The sequence below is a fragment of the Phaseolus vulgaris genome, chromosome 3, assembly GCF_051622355.1.
Source record: "Phaseolus vulgaris cultivar YP4 chromosome 3, ASM5162235v1, whole genome shotgun sequence".
NCBI lineage: Eukaryota > Viridiplantae > Streptophyta > Magnoliopsida > Fabales > Fabaceae > Phaseolus > Phaseolus vulgaris.
In genome coordinates, this window is record NC_143500.1 from 30,569,327 (window position 1) to 30,590,336 (window position 21,010).

General features: G+C 32.9%; 1 protein-coding gene across 1 annotated transcript; it reads right to left on the reverse strand.

Moving 5' to 3' along the window:
- Window positions 1–468: 468 nt before the first annotated feature.
- Window positions 469–8,443, reverse strand: AMSH3 (associated molecule with the SH3 domain of STAM 3). Its single transcript, XM_068607399.2, has 14 exons — window positions 8,158–8,443; window positions 7,469–7,533; window positions 7,276–7,351; window positions 6,950–7,150; window positions 6,605–6,693; window positions 5,748–5,853; window positions 5,372–5,415; window positions 4,691–5,024; window positions 4,513–4,602; window positions 4,353–4,415; window positions 3,106–3,180; window positions 2,095–2,157; window positions 1,640–1,692; window positions 469–916 (listed from the first exon to the last, which is right to left on the reverse strand). The coding sequence occupies exons 1-14, from the start codon at window positions 8,254–8,256 to the stop codon at window positions 736–738; spliced, it is 1,539 nt and encodes a 512-aa protein (XP_068463500.1). The 5' UTR covers window positions 8,257–8,443; the 3' UTR covers window positions 469–735.
- Window positions 8,444–21,010: the final 12,567 nt, after the last annotated feature.

Consider the following 21,010-nt stretch of genomic DNA (forward strand, 5'->3'; position numbering starts at 1 on the left):
AGATTATAGTTTTTGTTTTCAATTTTAAAGAAAAATCCTAAACCCTAAATTTAATGGGAAAACATACTCAGTCTATAATTTTTAACTAAACATTAAAATTATATTTTTTGTCACTTAGCCTCTAACTATATAACAAATGATAATAAGTCTATACTTAAAAAAATTATATTCTCTAAAGCGAACAAATGGAGTAAAAAGTAAAACTATATTTCATTTTAATGTACACATAATTAGCTTTACAAAGTGGTTTAATTAAAATCAATAACAAATACAGTACCCTTTATTAATCACTTAAAAGATTTAAATTTGAGGTGAGGGAAAACTATGCAGAGAATGTAAATTAAATCACAAATCTCACCTGAATTTTAACTAAAACGAAGTAATATTGTGAAATTTATAATCAAATATGAAGTTTAAAACATAAATTATTATTAAATATTTTATTTTTAAAATAAAAAAGCCCCGCAATTATTGTATGAGTTTTGTATTCAAGACTGAAAAATGTGACGTATGGAAGTAATTAATTACATTTCTAATTTCTTCACCACCTAGTATAAAGTATCATATACACAACTATCTTTTCTCCGGTTTCACAGATATAATACAAAATCGAGGGATAAATTCTCAATTCATAAATACAAAAGAATCCACCTATAACGCTGCGATCTGGTAGAAAAGATGCAGTAAATCACCATTCTTGTAACCAGTGTGGAAACTCTCATCACTCTCAGTCAATCATCGCTCTCGAAGGTCAACGACATCGAACTTCAAGTTAGCGTTCATATAGACATGAGAGCAGTGCTCATATATTGGACTTCCATCTGAAGATTCCTCATGGGGATGAAATCCACGTTGTTGACAGTTACGAATTACAGAAACACCACCTGGATCAGACAGATGAAATATGCCATGTGGACTGCAGTGCCAAAATAAATGTATAGTTCTGATTAGTGCCAAAGTGAAACAAATCCAAATCAAAATCATAATCATCCCTTCTTAAATAAACTATCTTATAATATTAGGGTCATATTGAAATATAGTATTAGACTTCTAATTTCCATATCAAAGGTCAACCTCCTACAGATAGACAAACTTAAAACAGTTAAGGTAGCTTATAGTACCTAGATTTCAGTGAGTAGGTATCAGTCAGCTTCTACAGTCCAAAGACATTTTATTACGAAATGAAAACTTCCTAGAAGACAGTGTAATGGAAAAATATTTATCAAGGTTCTATTATTTATCAAGCAAATAACAGTAGAATCAAAGGCAAATGGTTCAGCTACAGGGCTGGGACTTGGGGGAGGAGGGAACTTGGGGTAGTAGCAACCCTATGAGATAATTTTACTTGCAACTTGTTAACATACATTTTCCGTGGATTCATCTAATAACCCTATTGTTCTTCTACCGTAAACGCTAAACTAAACCATTATAACACGCACATTATTCATGATCTATGAATTAAAAGCCCATGACAAGCAACATACAAAATGGGGAAAAAAATGAGTAAATTAGATAAGAAAAATAAATCATTCATTAAACTCATGCATATGCTTTTGATCTTTACTCCATCCATCAGAAGCAAAGGGGTGAATCATTCCCTACTCCAATCTAAGATCATGCAATTGCTGATAAAACTTACCTAGTAGTATCTGTAGGGGCCATGACAATAGCAATTGCCTCTGGTAACATGATCTGAAACGAAGCCACAAATATACAGTTAGATACAAATTAGAAGGAAATATATATATACATTTGCTGATTGTTCCAAATTTTTCTATTACATTGAGAAAATAAAAAGCTTATACTCCAGTGGCTTTACTAAAATAATCCAAGTTACTAGGCCTTTTTCCTGCATACACTGTACCCTAAATTCTCATGCTTGCAAATTAGGTTAAAGTGCATGACATTATTAACTCTCTTGTATCTTCTTAAAAACTGCACAAACATCACTATCACTAGAAATCAACTATCTAGCATTACGACCACCGTTTCTTGTCTAAGCCCCCTAATTAAATTTAGGAGGGCTGTAATAACTGCTTCAATATTTAAATATGTGAAAAGCCAGGAAATTGACATTACAGTGGAATCTATTACCTGGTATGAGTAATGAGTGTGTAGATCCACAGAAGACATGAAACAAGTTTGTGATGGATGTGTCTGAAAAATCGAAAGATATAAGATAATACTGAAATTTAAAGTTTGTAAACTAAAAGTGGGTTAAAGAAAAACAAAAGGTAAGAGCTACAGAAAAAGAACACTAATATAGTCTGCTTGAAATTATAAGGCTTGCTATCTTCAATCACATTAATAGAGTAAAATCTATCGATGCACTCGTCAAAACATCAGCATGTAATAGCTTAAGGTCATCTTTAAAATAAAGATAAAAGATTTGAGAGGGTGTCAAGAACTAGAAAAAAGAAAGAGAAAAATCTTTGCCAAGAACCAACTAGTAAGATACAATTTTTTTACTATTTTTTTTTCTTTTCCTTAAATCAAAGTAAACCCCAAAGTCCCAGCAGGTAAAGGGACTGCAAAGGATGACTTTCTTCCTTTAATTCCTACCACAACTCATCTGCGGCACCAAGTGCACTATGCTTTTCTGCTTTCCTCAAAGCAAATATGAAAAGCAAAAATGTGACAATCAGAATTATTTTGCCAAAATCTTTCACCAAATGATTTGGCAATTGGCATGCCTGTTGACTCTTACAAGAGGTCCCTACTCCCCACCACTTTATTTCATCAAACAGCCCCCCACAAAATGCAAAAATTCTGGCCTTTTTTATTATCTGTGTAATATTAATCGTATTGGAATTACTGAATAAAGTAAATTATTTAATAATTTTAGTGTAACCAGTTTAATTCCAAGTCTCTATCAGAATTGATGAATAATTATTATCCTTACTAAACATGACAGCAACAAAAGTTTCTTTGGCGACTACTTTTACTAGAAATCAGAAGCCTTGAAATTCTAGATATACAAAAGCAGAAAAATCAATGCTTCATATCAAGTTTTTTGCTGTTGCCGCACAGGGTAGAAGGATATTTACACATGAATATAATTAAAAAGAATGCATAACCAACAGCCGAGATTAGTGGGGCACTTACATGTATCCAACCTAAAGGAAAAAGTGATAAGCTGTCTTGAACTTCAAATATTTCTTCTTCGTTCAATGTTTGACACTGGATATTAAAATTCAATTAGATTCACCATTGCTGAATAAAAATACCAGACAGTAGGGAAAAAAATACTAATGAACCGTGAGAATAACAATTCTTTGAATCTACTAAATAGAATGAGTACTTGATAACGTGCTACATCTATTAGTATAGTTCTAAATTAGTTCTCAAGATTGTGAAAGTTAGGGGTTTTAGTAATAAAAAATTGTAAAAAAACCGTCAGTCTTAAGCTTGCAAAAAAGTAATTCAATTTAGTCTTCTACTTTATTTTCCAGTGTCATTTTGCACCAAAAAAGACTAAAGTGAATGACATTTTCAAAATTCAGAGACTAATGAAGGATTTTTAAAATCACAGGGACTGAGATGACATTTGGAGTTTACTCATTTATATACAATATGCAATTATGAGTTATACCTTTTGCATTTGTAATCAATAAAATCAGTATGTCCTTTTACAATCTCATAGAAACCCAGGTATTTGATATATAAACTGACATAAGCCCAAAGCCCAATCACAGACATCACAACCACCCGAAAAGTTCACTCTTCCTCAAACATAAAACTGGAAACACCATAAAACAGTTTTTGCTCCACCATTCCCTAAGGCCGAATTTATCATTCAAATTATGCTAACCTTCTACTTTCCTTTCTCTCTGCATTTAGCCCAACTCAACCAACCTTATACCCTTCTCATCCTTTTCCTGCCATGTAGGCAGTCTGCTATGCTGTGCAGGTTATTAGCTTTAGTATTTCCCATCCAGCCCATGTTTCAATCCAACAGACTTTCTTCCTACCATTCTTCATCTACAACTCAACACCAATTAAAAGCCCAAGGTAACACTCATTAAAATTGACTAAAGAACCAGTTGTTTTTTAAAATAAGTGCTAATAATTCTAATTTACTTTACAGTTACATTGGAGGTTGAAGCAGCATTTCAACTCAAATGTTTATAATTTTATCAGATACCAATAATTACCAATTATGCAGGATTCACCAATTACAACATCTGCGCACCACAACCTCAAAGCAATATTAATGTTATATTTTGTCTGTCAAGATATAGCTGGAGTAAGATAAGTGCTTAAAGTGAAGCTTTTTAACCACGGGATTACAAAGGACAGAGTATAATAGCTTGTAAAATAAATTAATAAAGAAAAATATAGCATTATCTTACCGAGTCTGAGGTTGATTCCTGCTTTGGGATTATAAGTGTCGTGATATGGAATACCCTTTTTTTCTAGAGCCATTCAAATTGCAAGTACAAAAACTGTTAAAACCATCATCCAAGAGATTTTTTGGAACTTGGAAGTGCACAACATAACAATATCTCTTACCAAGGACCCTGCAAGAACACCACATGTCTCTAAGTTCTTCCGTGTGTTCTGTGAAGCTAATCTCAAAAAATCTTCCATCATTTTGACAGGCTGCAACATAGGAACAAGTCATGATAAATGACCGAAAAATCCAAGATATATGTCACACACTTCAACCAGAAAACTAAAAAAGGCTTACAATATGTAGGTGTTGATATGTCGTTGGACCATGTTCAGAATCATGAGAAGATTTAGCAGGTCCTGGCCTTGGATCTGCAACTTTTGAAGGAGGAATATGGGCACATTCTGGGTGCACCTGTGCAAGAACAGGAGGTGGCAAAGGTTGCTTGATGTTGAGCGATTGTAAGAAGGGATCCTCCCTTGATTCAGTTACAACAGAAGAACCAGACTCAACAGAAGGATGCAACCATCTTCCATCATCCAAGGAGAGAACTGAGTCCATTGTGGATGTAACTGGTCCTTGATCACCATCTTTAATTGCCACAATGTCATACAGCCCAGCCTGATTCAGGCTATCAGTGTGAACAACAAAAACAGTAAGTGGTGGGATGTTTTATATTTCAGAGTTACAAAACTAAACACAGAAAGCCTGAGAACAATATTTGACATTCAAATTTCAGCATATTTTCATACTCAGAATCCATTACAAACTCACAACGAGAAAAACATATTAACGAGAGGGGAAATAACACAAATAGTTTTAAAAGAAGAATTCTAACTGTAACTGAAGGAGAAATTGACCACAAAAGCACGAATAATAAAGAGTAACATGAGAATTATGCAGTTTGTACGGCAAAAAATCACATGAAACATAAAAAGGACATGAAACTCAATTTCGAATTAGATACCAAAGTCAAACCTTGAATCCTTGGCATGTGTGAGATCACTGCTTGGATATTGAACCTGCACAATATCGAATATCAATATTGTTAAAAATAGATGAAAAATATATCATAGTATCTTTCGAGTATCTTACATTATCTCCCTAAATTGATTCCCAATGTTTCCTTATATATCATGATTTATTTCCTCATTTAACTAGCACTGAGTCTTGTAATACTATAAATAAGGATTAAAGTTGTGGCTGATATGTTTTGTAACAGATAACATCTTACAGAGTATTCAATATCTATTCTGTGCTTCACCCCCTCTATACCTAAAACCCTATACTTCAACAAATATCAGAGAGATAATCCACGTTAAGACAGCACAAGAAAGCCACACTTCAGGTATACCTTTATTTCTGCACTAGGTCCAAGCCATTGGCCCCGAAGGCCATTTGGTCCTAAAAATGAGTGTCTGGACAAAGTATCCTTATTTGGAGCAGGTAGACTAAGAGATCTGCGCAGTCAAAAGAATAATAATCACAATTCTTCTTTCAATATTGCAGCTTTTCTCTCTCTTTAGAAATATACCGTGAATGTTCAAGAAGCTCCTCAAATCACAAAGATATTAAGAAACGTATATGCTACTGAAAACAAAAGTGTGCTACATACTAAATTGTGCTGAATGAAAATCACACAAGTAATTGAAATAGTATTTAACCAACCAGAACATGACTAAATCATTAGAATTTGATCCAGTCAGATATGGAAGCGGTAAACATAAAATCTTCTGCCTGCCTATAACAAGAAAAAATTGTTAAAACAAACACTCTCATTTATTATCTTGTATGCTTATTGTTTACTTTGTTTATCTTGTGGGAATGGGGAGAGGTAGACAGGAAGGACTGTCACCTCTTAAGCCTGCAATATTAAGTCCACTTATAAAATTATACATATAAATGCACAAAAGAAAAATCAATTGCAGACAAAATATGGAAGCTTGGTGGGATGGGGAGAGGCAGACAGGAAGGAGTATTTGCTATTATTAAGCCCGCAATATTAAATCCACTTATAAGTATAAATGCACAAAAGAAAATTCAATTGCAGATAAAAATGGAAGCAAAAAGAAAAAGAAACTCAATTCAAAATTTTCATGGCCATGTACTTATCTCCCAGGATGATAAAATCGATTTTGCTCTTATTAGTAAACCAAGTGCAAATTGTAGAAATACCAAAAGAGTAGAATATGAATGGGTAGAAAAACTTACAGTTTCTGAAACTGCTTGTCAATAGGCCTGGAATCTGATGGTGACATATTATTATAATTCCATGAAGAGTGTGAACCGAATCCAGCAAGCTGCAGATATGTTGGGGGCAAAAAATTGACAACAGTAAACAATCTGAACTATAATTCAGGCCCACCTAGAAAAAATGGATGTTTCGTGCAGTTTACACAATTTGTTAAAGGCATTTTGATAAAAAGAAAGAAAATTCTAAAACAATTTTTTAAAGCATTTGATGTTGTAGCTAGTTGAGATACCATGGCAAAGATACAAATAGATTGACAAACTTTCAGTATCCTCATATTACTAAAATATTATCTGAGTTCTCACCTGTTTAAAATCCATATTCAAGTTATTACTTTTATTGACAACTGGCCACTCCAAAGATGAATTCACTGAACTCTGCAAAGCCATATTGAAGCCATTTTCCTCAGGCAATGGAGCTTTTACATGCAAGTCTTTCAATTTGTCCACCCGACGTTTAAATTCAGGCTTCAAAGATTCAAGCTCATCCAATACAGCTCGTGATCTCTGTGATGGAAAAATGATAGACAACGTTAATGAGACCAAATATCAAATATAAGAAAAAATAGAATAAAATCTAAAACAAACACCCACACATATATACCATAAAATGTGGCACCTGAATTTCTCACCTTCTTATAAGTTGCTCTTTCATTGGGCAGCGAAGCATGATAATCTCGGTGATATGGTATAGTTTCAGAAACCAAACTTGAAAAAATAGTATAAAAATAGGAACAGTAAGGAAAAAATGAAAATGTTAACTCAAATTAACTGCAATCTAACAAGTCCACTGTAAAGAAAATCCATGAAACTTCCATATTTTACCTTAAAAATCTAAGGAGAATGATGTACAAGTCAACTACATTATTCTCCTCCCTGTAGATACTAGCCTGTAGACAGAACAAAATTCATTAATCACGACAGCAACCACTAATGCACAACAAAGTTCAAACTGTTCTACTTCCACACAAAACTCAGAACTAGTTCTAGTGCAGGGCAGTATAATGAAGTTAGCAAACCACAGATATTCCCAAACAGTTTCGATATTGTGTATTAGGGAACCAAACAGAGTACAAGCACTCACCCAACATACTCAATTCCATCTCCGCGACTAACATACACATCTCACCTTGATTTGTCATTATTCATCTTTTGCTCTACAATTTTATATCGATTTTATAACAATTTGATGTGACAAGCTACGAGATGAACAAGTTGTGGTCACATAAACACATCTTAAATAAATAGTGCATCGCTGATGGATAACTAGGGCTAGAAACGAGCCTGTGAAACTGGTCCTAAATAGCAAGAAATTGGCACCCGGTCACAAGCACAAGGTGCCGCAAGGATTGAAGTTTGTCCTTGGCATAGGAATTCGTTAATTGTAGGAAGCTAAACGAAAGGATCCTATTGCGGTTGGAGAAGGTTCCGGCGAATATAATCTTGCAAAGCCCTAATGTAATGAAAAGGATGAACGAAAAGCATTTGGAATGAAAATAGAAGGAGCGATTCACCTGCTTGAGGAGGTTATCAGCAATCCTATAGTAATAGCGGAGGGGAATGCGATTATCAACGTCGACTTTGCGAGCGATGGAATCTAAGTCGATGGTCATCGTTTCCAGAAAGGAATGTCAGTGCCACACGCCTCCAATCGATGAACCGAACTCTCTCTCTCTCTTCTCTCTTGCACGGTTCGAAAGAAAGAACGAAGGAAGGCTCAAAGTGAGTGCGAGCGAGTCAAGTCGTTTGATTAAACTCGGAGTTTAGTGAGGTAACAAACAAACAAACAAACCCAACATCACAATTTTATACGGTATATTGTATTTTGTATTGGATCAGTTTGCTTGGGATGGAAGAAAAATCACAACTACCAGTAATTTGTGCAGTTTGGATAATATTTCTAAAAATTAACTCAGAAAATATTATATCATAAAATTAAATTAATATTTACATTTTACACTTTTTATATTGCTGATGTAATTAGACTCAATGTAGCACGTTTACATTTTTATTTCTCCATAGTTTTTATTTTTCTATATATCACTCTTTTATTATTTTTCAGTACCATTTCAAAAGTAAAAAAAATTAATAAATTAAAAAAAATTGATGATTTTAATTTTGAATATATTAAAAAATAAATATTTTTAATATTTAAAATAGTTAGAAATATAATTAATGAATTAAAAAAATTACAAAATAAAAAATAAAGTAATAAATTAAAAATGTTTAGTTTAAATATTTTTAAGAATGAAGAAAATAAAAAAAATTAAACCCTACAATAACATAAAAGTTGAATTTATAAATAAAAATTACTATTTATTTTTATTATTATTGATGATGTAATCATGTTAATTTCAAGTAAAAAATACAAAACATAATTATAAAATACCAAAGTCAATTAATATTAATTAGTAGTGGACACAAATAATATTGAAAGTGCCTACCCTAAATGCAAAATTCTAAAAATAAAACTAATGCAAATGGTATCGTTAATGCTTAAAAATGATAAGAAAAAATATAAAAAAATATAAAAAATAAAAACAACAACAATAAAAATAAAAACAAAAAATAGAAATAAATAAAGAATGGCAGAAAAAATTAATAACTAAAAACATAAAAGATATAAAATAAAGACAAAACAAAATAAGATAAAGATAAAATATATAAAAAAAATTAAAACAAGATAAAGATAAGAGATATAAGGCGATATTAAATAAGCATATGTTGAACATAAAAAGGAAAATAAATGAAATGATCATTCATTTAATATTTTCTTCAATGGTACATTAAATAGTTTGTATGAAATGAAACATAATTAATAACGAGAAGTTGACGATCTAGTAATGTTGGAACACATTCTTTTTGTGTACTGTTTGACAATATAAACATTTTTTTTTGTTCGATCATGTTGTTCTCTTATATTTATATTGTCTTTATTCGACTTAACTTAAGTCTATCTTTATCTTAATTTGTTTTGTCTTTATTTTATATCTTTTCTATTTTTAGTTATTATTATTTTTTCTGTCATTATTTATTTGTTTTTGTTTTTGTTTTTATTTTCTATATTTATTTATTTTTGCATTTTTATTTCTTCTCATTTTTAAACATTAAGTATAGTATTTGCATTAGTTTTTTTTTAGAATTTTGCATTTAGGGTAGACACTTCAATATTATATTTGTGTCCACTACTAATTAATACTAATTGACTTTGGTTTTTTTATAATTATGTCCTGTATTTTTTACTTGAAATTAACATGATTACATCATTAATAATAATAAAAATAAATACTAATTTATGTTTATAGACTCAACTTTTATGTTGTTGTAGGGTTTAATTTTTGTATTTTCTTAATTCTTAAAAAAAATAAACTAAACATTTTTAATTTATTACTTTTTTATTTTTATTTTGTAAAAACTCATTTCTTTATTCATTAATAAATATTTTAAACATTAAAAATATTTTTTTTTATGCATTCAAAATTTTATTTTATTTTTTTACTTTTAAAATGGTGCTAGATAGGAAAATAAAAACAAAATGGTGTTAGATAGGGAAATAAAAACAAAAGGATGCTAGATGAGGAAATAAATATGTAAATAGTATTATGTGAGGAGTTGAGTCAATGTAATTAACTAGTATTTTAAGTTATATAGTATATGATAAATATTATTTTTCTATAATTTAAATTTATAATAAATAAATATTTGTAAGTTTATTACACGGTTATTTAACCTTTATTCCAAAAGTCCATCAAAGACAAGGCAATAAAACAAATGATTTAAGATATTGTAAATATTAAATCTTTTTAATATCTCTTTTGTAGGATGCTTTGATTTGGATCATCTATATAATATAAACAAATTAAATTGGTTTATAATAATTTAATAAAAAAATTAAAATACATGATATTTAAATTATTTGATTAATTTTTTTTTAATTTTTTAAAGGTTTTGTTTGGATAGTCCAATTAAAATATTTTAGATTTCAATTTTTTAATAAAGTAAATAGCTTTTTTCTTTTAAGATAAAATTTCATTAAAAATATAAAACTTTAAAATATAAAAAATGCAATATTAAACTTTAAAAAATATTAGTCAAATTTAAATATTTAAACCATATTTAATAATTTAATGGTATATATGTATAAAAGAAAGTAACTAGCTGTGAAATTTTAATTTTTTTTTTAATAAAATTAAATTTTTTTATTTAGTTATTTTAAATTCTTTCTAAAAAAATTAAATTTTAATATTGTTCGTTAAAAGCTTAGAGAATTTTGAATTTATTAAATAAATATATTGCTCAATTAAATTACCTTATCCAACTACACATTAAAGTTGTAGCCTTGAGTAAATTTAATATCAACTAAAACTATAAAATCTAATGATTGGTTGAAATTTGTAATATACAATTCTGAATCAAAACAATGGCTTTTTTCCTATTATTAATTACTATATATGATTTATATAATATACTTGTATAATTATTCTATTAGTTTGTAAAAGTCAATCATAATAAAACTGATGTTTATTTCATTTAATGAAAAAATTATGTATTTTAAAATATTTTTTAATATTTTAGTATAACGAGATCAATTTATCCAAATATAATCAACCTAGTTTTAGTTTTGTTGCTTTGGTTTGAATTTCAATTTTTTTAAAAAAATAACTGATGAAACTAATAGGAAGTAATTGAATCAAATTTTATTAATCTAACCATAACCAACCACCCCTAAATTTGAATATAAATAATATGTTGAAAAAAAATACTTAGAATATGTACTTAATAAAAACATATATATCCGGATTTTTTTTCATTTTTATTATATATATATATATTATCATATAATATTTATATTTATTTAAATGAAATATAGATTTATATTTATTCGTATCTTTTAAATATCAAATTACATATATATATATAAAAACATTAAATTCTTCTTTAAATGGAAGAAAAATAAAAATAAAGATTGATATTCGGAATGTTTTTTATTCTAATTATTCTAAAACATATCATTCATAATTTTTTTAATTTTAAAAAATTATAAATTTTATTTAATATTTTTTATTTACATATTTTTATCAAGATTAAAAAAAAATATATATCTATCATGATTGCTATTATTATGATTTATTTGATTTTCATAAGAAAAATAAAAATTGAACTATAACATGAAATAAATAAATAAAAAGTAACAAAAACATAATGAGAGTGGAAGAAAAAAAAATATTGTTTGTTGAGCCATAGAATTTGGAGAAAAAAAAGCTAAATAATTTATATATTTGTTTATATAATTTTGTTTTGCAGGATGTTTACCTATTGAAAAAATAATTTTTAAAACAAAACTAAATTATAATATCATCCTTAAAATTAGTTATAAAGAGAAATCATTTTTATATTTAAATATAATATATTCATATTTATTAAAATAAATTATAAATCTATACTATACTTTTGATATAAATATGTGAATAATAATATTTTATTTTATTTTATCCTAATTACTAATTGCTATATAGGATCTAAATTCTCTAAATTTTTAAGAAACAAAAAATGTAATTTAACCATTAATATTAATAAAACCAAATTTTAAATTTACTAATTTTATAAAAGGTTAAATTACATTAATGAGATATTTATGGAATTTTACTTAAATTCCTAGTATCATTTAGTACCTCTTTTCGACCACTTGGAGCGTTCAGTTGACGAAATACACCAGACGCTCCTCATTTTCGACTTCTTGCACCAAACCGCACTTACTTCTTCATCTGAGATCGACAAGTAAACGATCATCGGTTGGTCAGGTCTCGATTTTTGAATCATCGGTTGGTCAGGTCTCAGTTTTTGGATCATCGGTTGGTCAAGTCTCGATTTTTGGATCACCGTTGGTGAAGATAGAAACTCATTCAGCTAGTGGAAGATGTCTTCGCATTTTTCATCCCAACAAAACTTGGTCGCCTTTCGAAGAAGTTGCACCATCGGTTGAGTTCGTTCGGCCAGCCGAGGGACGAACCTCGAGAGGGCGGTGAGACGCCCGATGATTTGTTGCACCTCCTTCACATTCTGAGGGCTTCTCATCTCGGTTATGGTTTGACATTAGTCCGGGTTGGCTTCTATTCCCCGGTGGGTCAACATGAAACCCAAAAACTTTCCCCTTCCATGTCAAACACACATTTCTCAGAGTTGAGCTTCATACCCATTCTTTGTAGCGCCTTGAATACTTCCTCCAAGTCTTTTACATGTTGGTCGCACGAATCCGACTTTACGACTATGTCGTCTACGTAAACCTCCACTTTCCATCAACCTTTGGTAAGTTGCTCCAGCATTTTTCAGGTCGACCGACATAACCTCGTATTAGTAGTTTGCTCCCTCTGTCATGAAAGCGGTTTTCTCCTTATCTCTCGAATACATGCTTATCTAGTTGTAGCCAAAGTATGCATCCAAGAAACTAAGGATTTTATGGTTGGTTGCACCATCAACAACCGATCAATACTAGGGAGCCGGTATAAATCCTTTGGGCACGCCTTGTTGAGGTTGGTATAGTCCACACACATCCTCCACTTGTTGTTAGCCTTGGTGACCATGACCAAATTGGCAACCAAGTAGTGTAGCGGACCTCTCGTATAAAGCCGACCTACAAGAGCTTCTCGGTCTCCTCCCTTGCCGCCAACCTCTTTTCTTCCCCAAGCTTGCGCTTCTTTTGGGCTATGAGTCGTGCCTCTTTGTAAACCGAGAGTTTCTGGGTGATGATATCCGGGCTCACCCCCGACATATCGGATGCTGCCCAAGAAAAAAGATCAACATTCTTCTTCAATGCCTGGTGAACCATCTCTTCCTTCACCACTGTTATTGATGTTCCCACACCGGTGGTGTGATCCTCGTCGAGCAAAGGTACTCGGTGTAGGTCTTCCTTGGCCTCGAACCTTGACTTGACCGTCTGAGGGTCGAGATCAACCAGAGCCACTATATGCTCCCTTCGCTCTAATTGAGCTTCTCTGCGCGAGGACTTTTGTCTGCGAAAGGCCTTTTGCTTAGGGGATCGATCGGGATAGGTATCATTTTGTAGGTTCCACCTTTAAACTTGTTGCGTAACATTCTCGTGGAACCTTCTGATCTACGTGCACCGTGAGAATATCTCCTGAGACCGATGGGAATTTCACGGCTAGGTGGGGGGTAGACACGATTGCCCTCAATATATTGATGGATGGCCACCCGAGTAGGATGTTATAGAAGGTATTGACATCTATCACCAGTTACTAGATCTTGATGGTTTTGCTTGCTTTACCTTCGCCGAACGTGGTATAAAGCTCAATATAGCCCTGGGTGCCCACTCTTTCACCAGAGAAAATGATAACCTGATCGTCGTACGACTTCATCTCCTCCTCCGCAATCCTCATCCTTTTGAATGTTTTCCAATAGAGGATGTCCACCGAACTCCTTTGATCCACCAACGTTTTCATGATGGAGAAGTTGACAATATCAACCGTTATAACCATAGGGTCATCCTAGGAAGGGTCGACACCCTTGAAGTCCTCGTCCGTGAAGGTGATAGGTGGCATCCTTGGGCGGAAAAAAATGGTGTTCACCTGCTGTACCGCTCTCAGATGCTTTTTCCTTGTCGTGTTGGAGCTACCTCCCCAGTAAAGCCCCCAACAATGGTGTTTATCACCTCTCGACCATCCCTTCCTCCACTTCCTTCCTTTCTTTGAGGCTCCTTTCGTCTCAGCCGACGCTCTGGTCGACGATCGTCTTCTCTCATCCGTCGAGGGGTGTAATCCCTCTGTTTGGTCGTCTCTTCCCTCCTCAAAGGAGACCGCTTCTAACCTCTGCCCTCTGCACAAACTATCAAAGATGTCCGGTCTGGATAAACTCATGTGCGTTGTCTGAGGTGTTGACACAGGATCGCGTTGTTCGAGGTGTTCAAGCTCATGTGCGTAGTGTACACGTCCTCGTGCTCATCAGGGTCGGTCATACCATCGTAAAGGTCCATGTTCAAGCCTTATGATAGGTGTGGAGCACACTTATGTTCACTAAGCTTAGGGAGATTACATGGTTGAATTCTAGCTACAGACCATGTTTTGAAAGAATATTTGAGGATGAAATGATTTTGGGAGAATCCTCTTAGAAGGTGATAACCTTTAGGAGGTTTTTGAATATCATCCCTAAACTTCTTAATCAAATATGTCAAGTATGTAGAATGTTTAGGTAATGAAAAAGACAAGGAAGAAAAACACCTTTGAGGTGAAGTGATGATACCCGTGTTTTCTTGTCCTTCGTTTTCTCTTTCATTTTCACTTTTGGTTTTTGTTTTAATTTGGGCCTGATGTTCTACTTTTAGCTTTGTGGTTCTTTTATTTGGACAATTGGCAACTATGTGTCCAAACCCTAAACATTTAAAACATTTTGTGTTTAAAGGTTTGGTGGGTGACTCAGGGGTAAAGGTAGAGGTAGAAGATTTGTCTTTAAAAGCGTTATAGGAAGAAGTGGTTTCTTTTGAAAAATTGGAAGGGTAAGTTGTTGTAGAAATGTTATTTATATCCTTCCCTAAAGATTTGTAGAATCCATCATGATGGGTAGTTTTGAAAGTTGTTTTCGTCAAAATATGTGGTTCCACCTTTATGGCTAGGTGAACCAACTTCTTTAAAGAAGAGTACTCATATAATTCTACAACATCTTTAATTTCTCTCCTTAAACCACTCACAAACCTAGTGATCTTTGACTCTTCACTATCATGCATATTTATCTTACTCAAAGTTGTTTCTAGATCTTTAAAATATTCATCTACCGTCCTAGGTCCTTGATGAAGTCGTTGGAGCTTCAACAAGAGTTCCTTCCTATAAAGAGGAGGAACAAACCGGGCGCGCATACATGCTTTCAAATCATACCATTGGGATCTATGCTTATTTATATAATTATCGTGGGCCCTTTGTCATCATTGGGCCTAATAAAAGCATATTAACTAATGTTGGGTCATTAATTAGTTTTGTTATTAGTCATATCGGTTGGCCTGGACCAGGTGTCGAGCTCTTGCTCGGTCATGCGAATCTTACCAGTACAGATATGTAAGAAGAAAATGAAAGAGGAAGTGTTATCCATCGTGATAGAGGGAGATGAAGGGGAATTGTTGTTGTTTGTCTCTTATACTTTGTTTAGATTAGGGAGTGGATTTGATATGATTTGAAGGAAAAGTGTAAAGAAAGTTAGGGTGTTTGGATTAAGGTAAATATAGTGAAAATTGTAGGGAAAATTTATGAAAGTTTGTGAGTGATGTGAAGGGTGTGATTGAAATTGTATTGTTTTAATAAATAAAAATGTAACTTTACATTTGTCCTTGTATTTGAAAATTGTTGGAAAAAAATTTAATTGATTATTAGTGAATTATAATATTATTTTCGGCAATTGAAACATTACTTTCGGTACTGTGTTGGAGCTAACTTCAGAAAAATATAAATTATGTAAAATTTTCAAACCATATTTATGATTGTCATAAACTTTAACAAAGTTGTAATTGTGGATTATTTATTTTTGAATTATAGTTGTATGCAATTAAAAGATTATTTTTGGTAGTGTGTTGGAGCAGATTATTTTAGATATTGTGTTGGAGCTATAATTTGATAAAGGAACAAATATTTATAAAATAAAAATTAATGCAGTAAATTTTAATTTATTAAAGAAAAATCTCTGAATAAAGTCTGTGCATAACAAATATTAAACATACACTACAAATGTTATATAAAGGAAACATGAAATAAACAATAATAAATAATAATTTTCCAGAAAATCATATGAATGATACATTGAAATATGTATCATTTAAAAGAGTCATGGGAGTCCTTAATTTGTTTTTCATCTCGTCAATGCGGTCATGAACCCTGTCGAAACGTGTGCTGATGTTGTCAAAACGTCTGTTCATGTTGAGGTTCATAGTCCGAATGGATTCCTACAACGCTTGGAATCCACTTAAATATTGCATTGACATTGTAGAGTTATAATGCATTCGGACCTGAGGCACATTACCATTAACGTGTTCCTCTGTAATGGCTAGGTCTGCATCATCTTCATCTTCTTCGTTATCCTCTTGATCATCCCTTCCATGATGTCACACACCGTGTACCTGATGGATATTTAACTTTTTCATTAATTTTTTTTTTCCAAAAAAGTGACACCATCCGAGATTCAAACATGATTCCAGGGATAAATTGATTTCACATGTTATCATAAATTGTAAGATCAACATGACATATGGCAGAAAATTACATATGCATAATAATATACAACCAAAATTTTACATAGTTTAGGGATTTGTAGTCATTATTTTCACTAGTTTTCTAATTCGTCGCTCGAGAGATAGGCCAAAAAGTTTTTTCACCTCATTAGGATGACCACACTGGAAGTTAAAATAGTTATCCAACAGATCTTCATCCTTTATGTTCATTTCCACTAACATTTCCCAGATATCAAATTCAGAGTACTGGAAAGTCGATGTACAATGGAGTGTGCGCGTGTGTTCACAAAATATGGAGTTTCGTTCTTCTTTTGCAACAATGTGGCATCTATTATATATCAGATTTTCTTCTATAGCATTAGCCACTCGCTGTGATGATAAAGCAACAACATCAGATGAAATGGCTTGTCACTCAACAATATACATAACCTATCTGACTAATCACTACCCCTCCCAAGATATCGATTAATCCTTCAAACCTTATGTTAAGCCTTTCCAATTGTAGATCAATGACGTCCACCATGGATGATGTGAGTTGATTTTAGATTTGTCCATTTTAATGGTGACACTTTGTTTATGACTGGAGTTTTAGCAATTATAGGGTGAAACCTAGGGAAGATTCCCACTGGACACGAAGTTAACCAAGTGGTTAAGTAAGTGTGAATGTTCACTTCCAAAGACAAAAGAAAACACAAGATATGGTGAAGATGATGATGCTTTGCGGAAAAGAAAGAACATAAAAAGGAAGTAATTAAAATGAAGATGACCGAATAGAAAATGGAAGAAAAACAAAAACATAAACACAAAGGAACATGGTGTAATGAAAATGAAAGAAAAGATGAAGGATAGAAAGCTTATGAAGATGGAAATGGAATATACAGCCACTTGGAGTGTGGGGATTCTCCAAGATGAGTGATGAGGGTCGCCACTTGAAAAGCTCTCACTATCACAAGATAAGACCAAAGTTGAGAGAACACAAGTCTCACTCACAATTTGTGCAGAGTTTCTTTTCTATTTCAATTTTCAATGTGTGAATACATGGAGTAAGGCACCTTATTTATAGGAATGAGTGCCTTGGAAAACAAGACGAAGGAGGGTATGATGGGAAGAAAATGTGGGGCGCCCAAAGGAGTTGACTAAGGTAAAAACCACCCCTTTGGCTAGGTTTTCTAGAAGGTAGGGCAACCTTCCTAAACCTAGATGCCTTGTCTTGAAAAGTGGGTTTGGAACAAGCCCATTTCACTAAGAACACTCCCTTTTATGCTATATGAACCTACTCTAGCCTATTTTGCTATTTGAACCCCTAAAATGAGCCCAAATTATTTACAACATGTTTTATATTTAAGAAGACCAAAAGAAAGAACATTTGGTGTTCTAGTCTATGCCCAATTCTTCCTCTAGTGAGGTCCATTAGATCGTTGGTGGGGTTTTGACTTGTTTGTTGAGATGATTGCTCATAGTGTGAATGATCTCTTGAGTCCTTGGTCATCTTCTTATCTACTTGGATTGTATCAATGTTGACTTTTCTTTTTGAGCCCCAAGAAGAAGTACCACCTGATGGTTGGGATGACTGAGGTGACACCGATGGGGGTTTCACATTGGGTCGCATCTAATTTCGGCTCCTCCGGGATGTACTCCGTATTGTGATCATTAAGGTCTATATTAAAATGATGAGACTGGGTTTGACTTGATAATTTTAGTGTTGTTCTCCCACCATGGTCGGTAGCACGATCAAGCCCCCATAAGTCTTCCATCAATTTGTAGTGCCTGATGGGATTAACGAGCCACTTTGCGACTGAGGGCTTTGCTTGTTCATTAATGAACATAAATACATTTATATTCATAATTATTGGTTAATGTATGTGATAAGTGAACATCAGGTTGAATACGTTACCTTTATCAACACATCCCACACTTCATCCTCAGCCTCGAAAATTTTTGAGGTTTGATTATAAGCGAAACCACTCAGTCCACTAAATAGATCATGGATCTCACGCCATATGTCTTTAAATCTTTTTTGCCTGTTCTTCACATTATTTTTTGTAATCCCTACGTTGTCCAACTACCATCAATGCGGTTACCCAAAGATGCCTCATCGATCATGTATTCAGCAGTCGAAAATCCATGTCAATGGTGCATTTTTTGTGTTCACTAATACCTACAGATGGCTTTGAAGCAATACCCTTCCTGCGATCCATGATAAAACCTAATAAAAAATGTTAAACTTTTGCAATAACATAAATAGTTCCATACATAAAAATTAATAAAGGTCGAATGTCAATATTAAACCAACACATTGTTCTTACAACAATATAAATATAAGTTCAGAGTTGTTACATAAAATTAATTATTATAATAACTTGTCCACATTTAATTTGCTATAGTATCCCTAATTTGTGACCCAAGCCTGTAGTCATCCTTACGAGTTTGCGAGTGTGACACATCTTTATCTCATTGTATCAAGTCACAATCAACTTCTTCCAACAAAGAGTCATCATTATTGATGTGAGTTGATTTTAGAGTTGTTCATTTTAGATGATGACACTTTACTTAGGATTGATATTTTAGCAATAATATGGTGAGAACCCTAAGAAGATTCCTACTGGACACGAACTTAACCAAGTGGTTAAGTAAGTGTGAAAGTTCACTTCACAAAGACAAAGAGAAAAATGACAATTATATGGTGATTGATGATGAAAGGCGGAAATTAATTGAACATGGAAAGGAACATAAAGAATATAACATGGAAGGAGGCACAAAGAATATGAAATTCCGAATTGACAATGGAAGCAAATAATAACATAAACACACAAAGATAAATGGAGTAATGGAAAATGGAAGAAGAGGTGGAGTAGAGAAAGCATATGGAGATGGCAAAGAGGAGAACACGCCACTTGGAGTGTGGATTCTCCAAGATAAGTGTGGAGGGCTGCTACTTGAAGAGCCTCGCTCTCACAAGATAAGACCTAAGCTAAGAGCTCACAAATCTCTCACAAATTGTGCAAAGTTTCATTTATTCTATAAATTTCAACATGAAAATACATGGAGTAAGGCACCCTATTTATAGGAATGGGTGCCTTGGTGGGCAAGAAGGGCAAGGGTAGGGTGGTAAATGTGTGAGGGGCTGCCTTTAGGGTTTGACTAAGTCAAAACCGCACCTTAGACTTGTTCTTCTAGAAACTAGGTCAAATTTCCTTCATAAAGGGCTAAAAACAAACTAAAATGATAATTACACCCCATATTATGCTATATGCAGCTATTACAACTTATTCCACTATTTGGACCCCTTAAAAGAGCCCAAATTATTTAAAACATATTTCTATCTTATAAGAAGACCAAAAGAAAGAATATTTGGTTTGCTAGTTTATGCCCAGCTCCTCTAGTGAGGTCCATGTGATCCTTGGTGAGGTCTTGAATAGTTTGCTGAGATGATTGTTCACCATGTGCTTTGTCTTTTGCTTCCTTGGTCATCTTCGTTGCTACTTGGGTTGTATCAATTATCCACCTTGCGAAGAAAGTTATGAAGAATACAACATGCTAAAACAATATCGGTCATAGTGTCCAGAGAGTAATAAGGCTCTGTTCCGCTAGCAATAATTGGGAATCGCTTTTTGAGGACACCAAATGTTCTTTTGATAACATTTCTTAGTAAGGAATGAAAATGATTAAACAACCCGCAGGCATTTTGTAGACCTCTTCGGGAATATTCTTTTAAATGGTATCGAACTTTGGGATATGGAGTTATAACTTGGGCTTTGAGCATAAAACCTGCGTCTCCAAGGTAGTATCTGGCTACAACCATCCATTAACACTTATTACTTATAAGTCATGTGACCAAATGAATATTTATTGCACTTTGAAAACACACTCAACTAAACTTTTAGAATGACCAACGAATCCTCTCGTACAAACGCGTCCTTCAATATCCTAGAATCAGAGGTTGTTTCTTCTCACCCGACAAGAACATATGTGAATTTCATGTCAAAATTACAAGCAACAAATGTTGAAGATGAGAAGCTTTGATGTATCAAATCCTCATGAAGCCTGAAGTTGTGTTATGTTTTAGGTTTAGGTTTTGTTATGGGGTTTAGAATCTTTGTAAGATCAGTATTGATTCTCAAACAAAGCTTATCAATCTGTTTTAA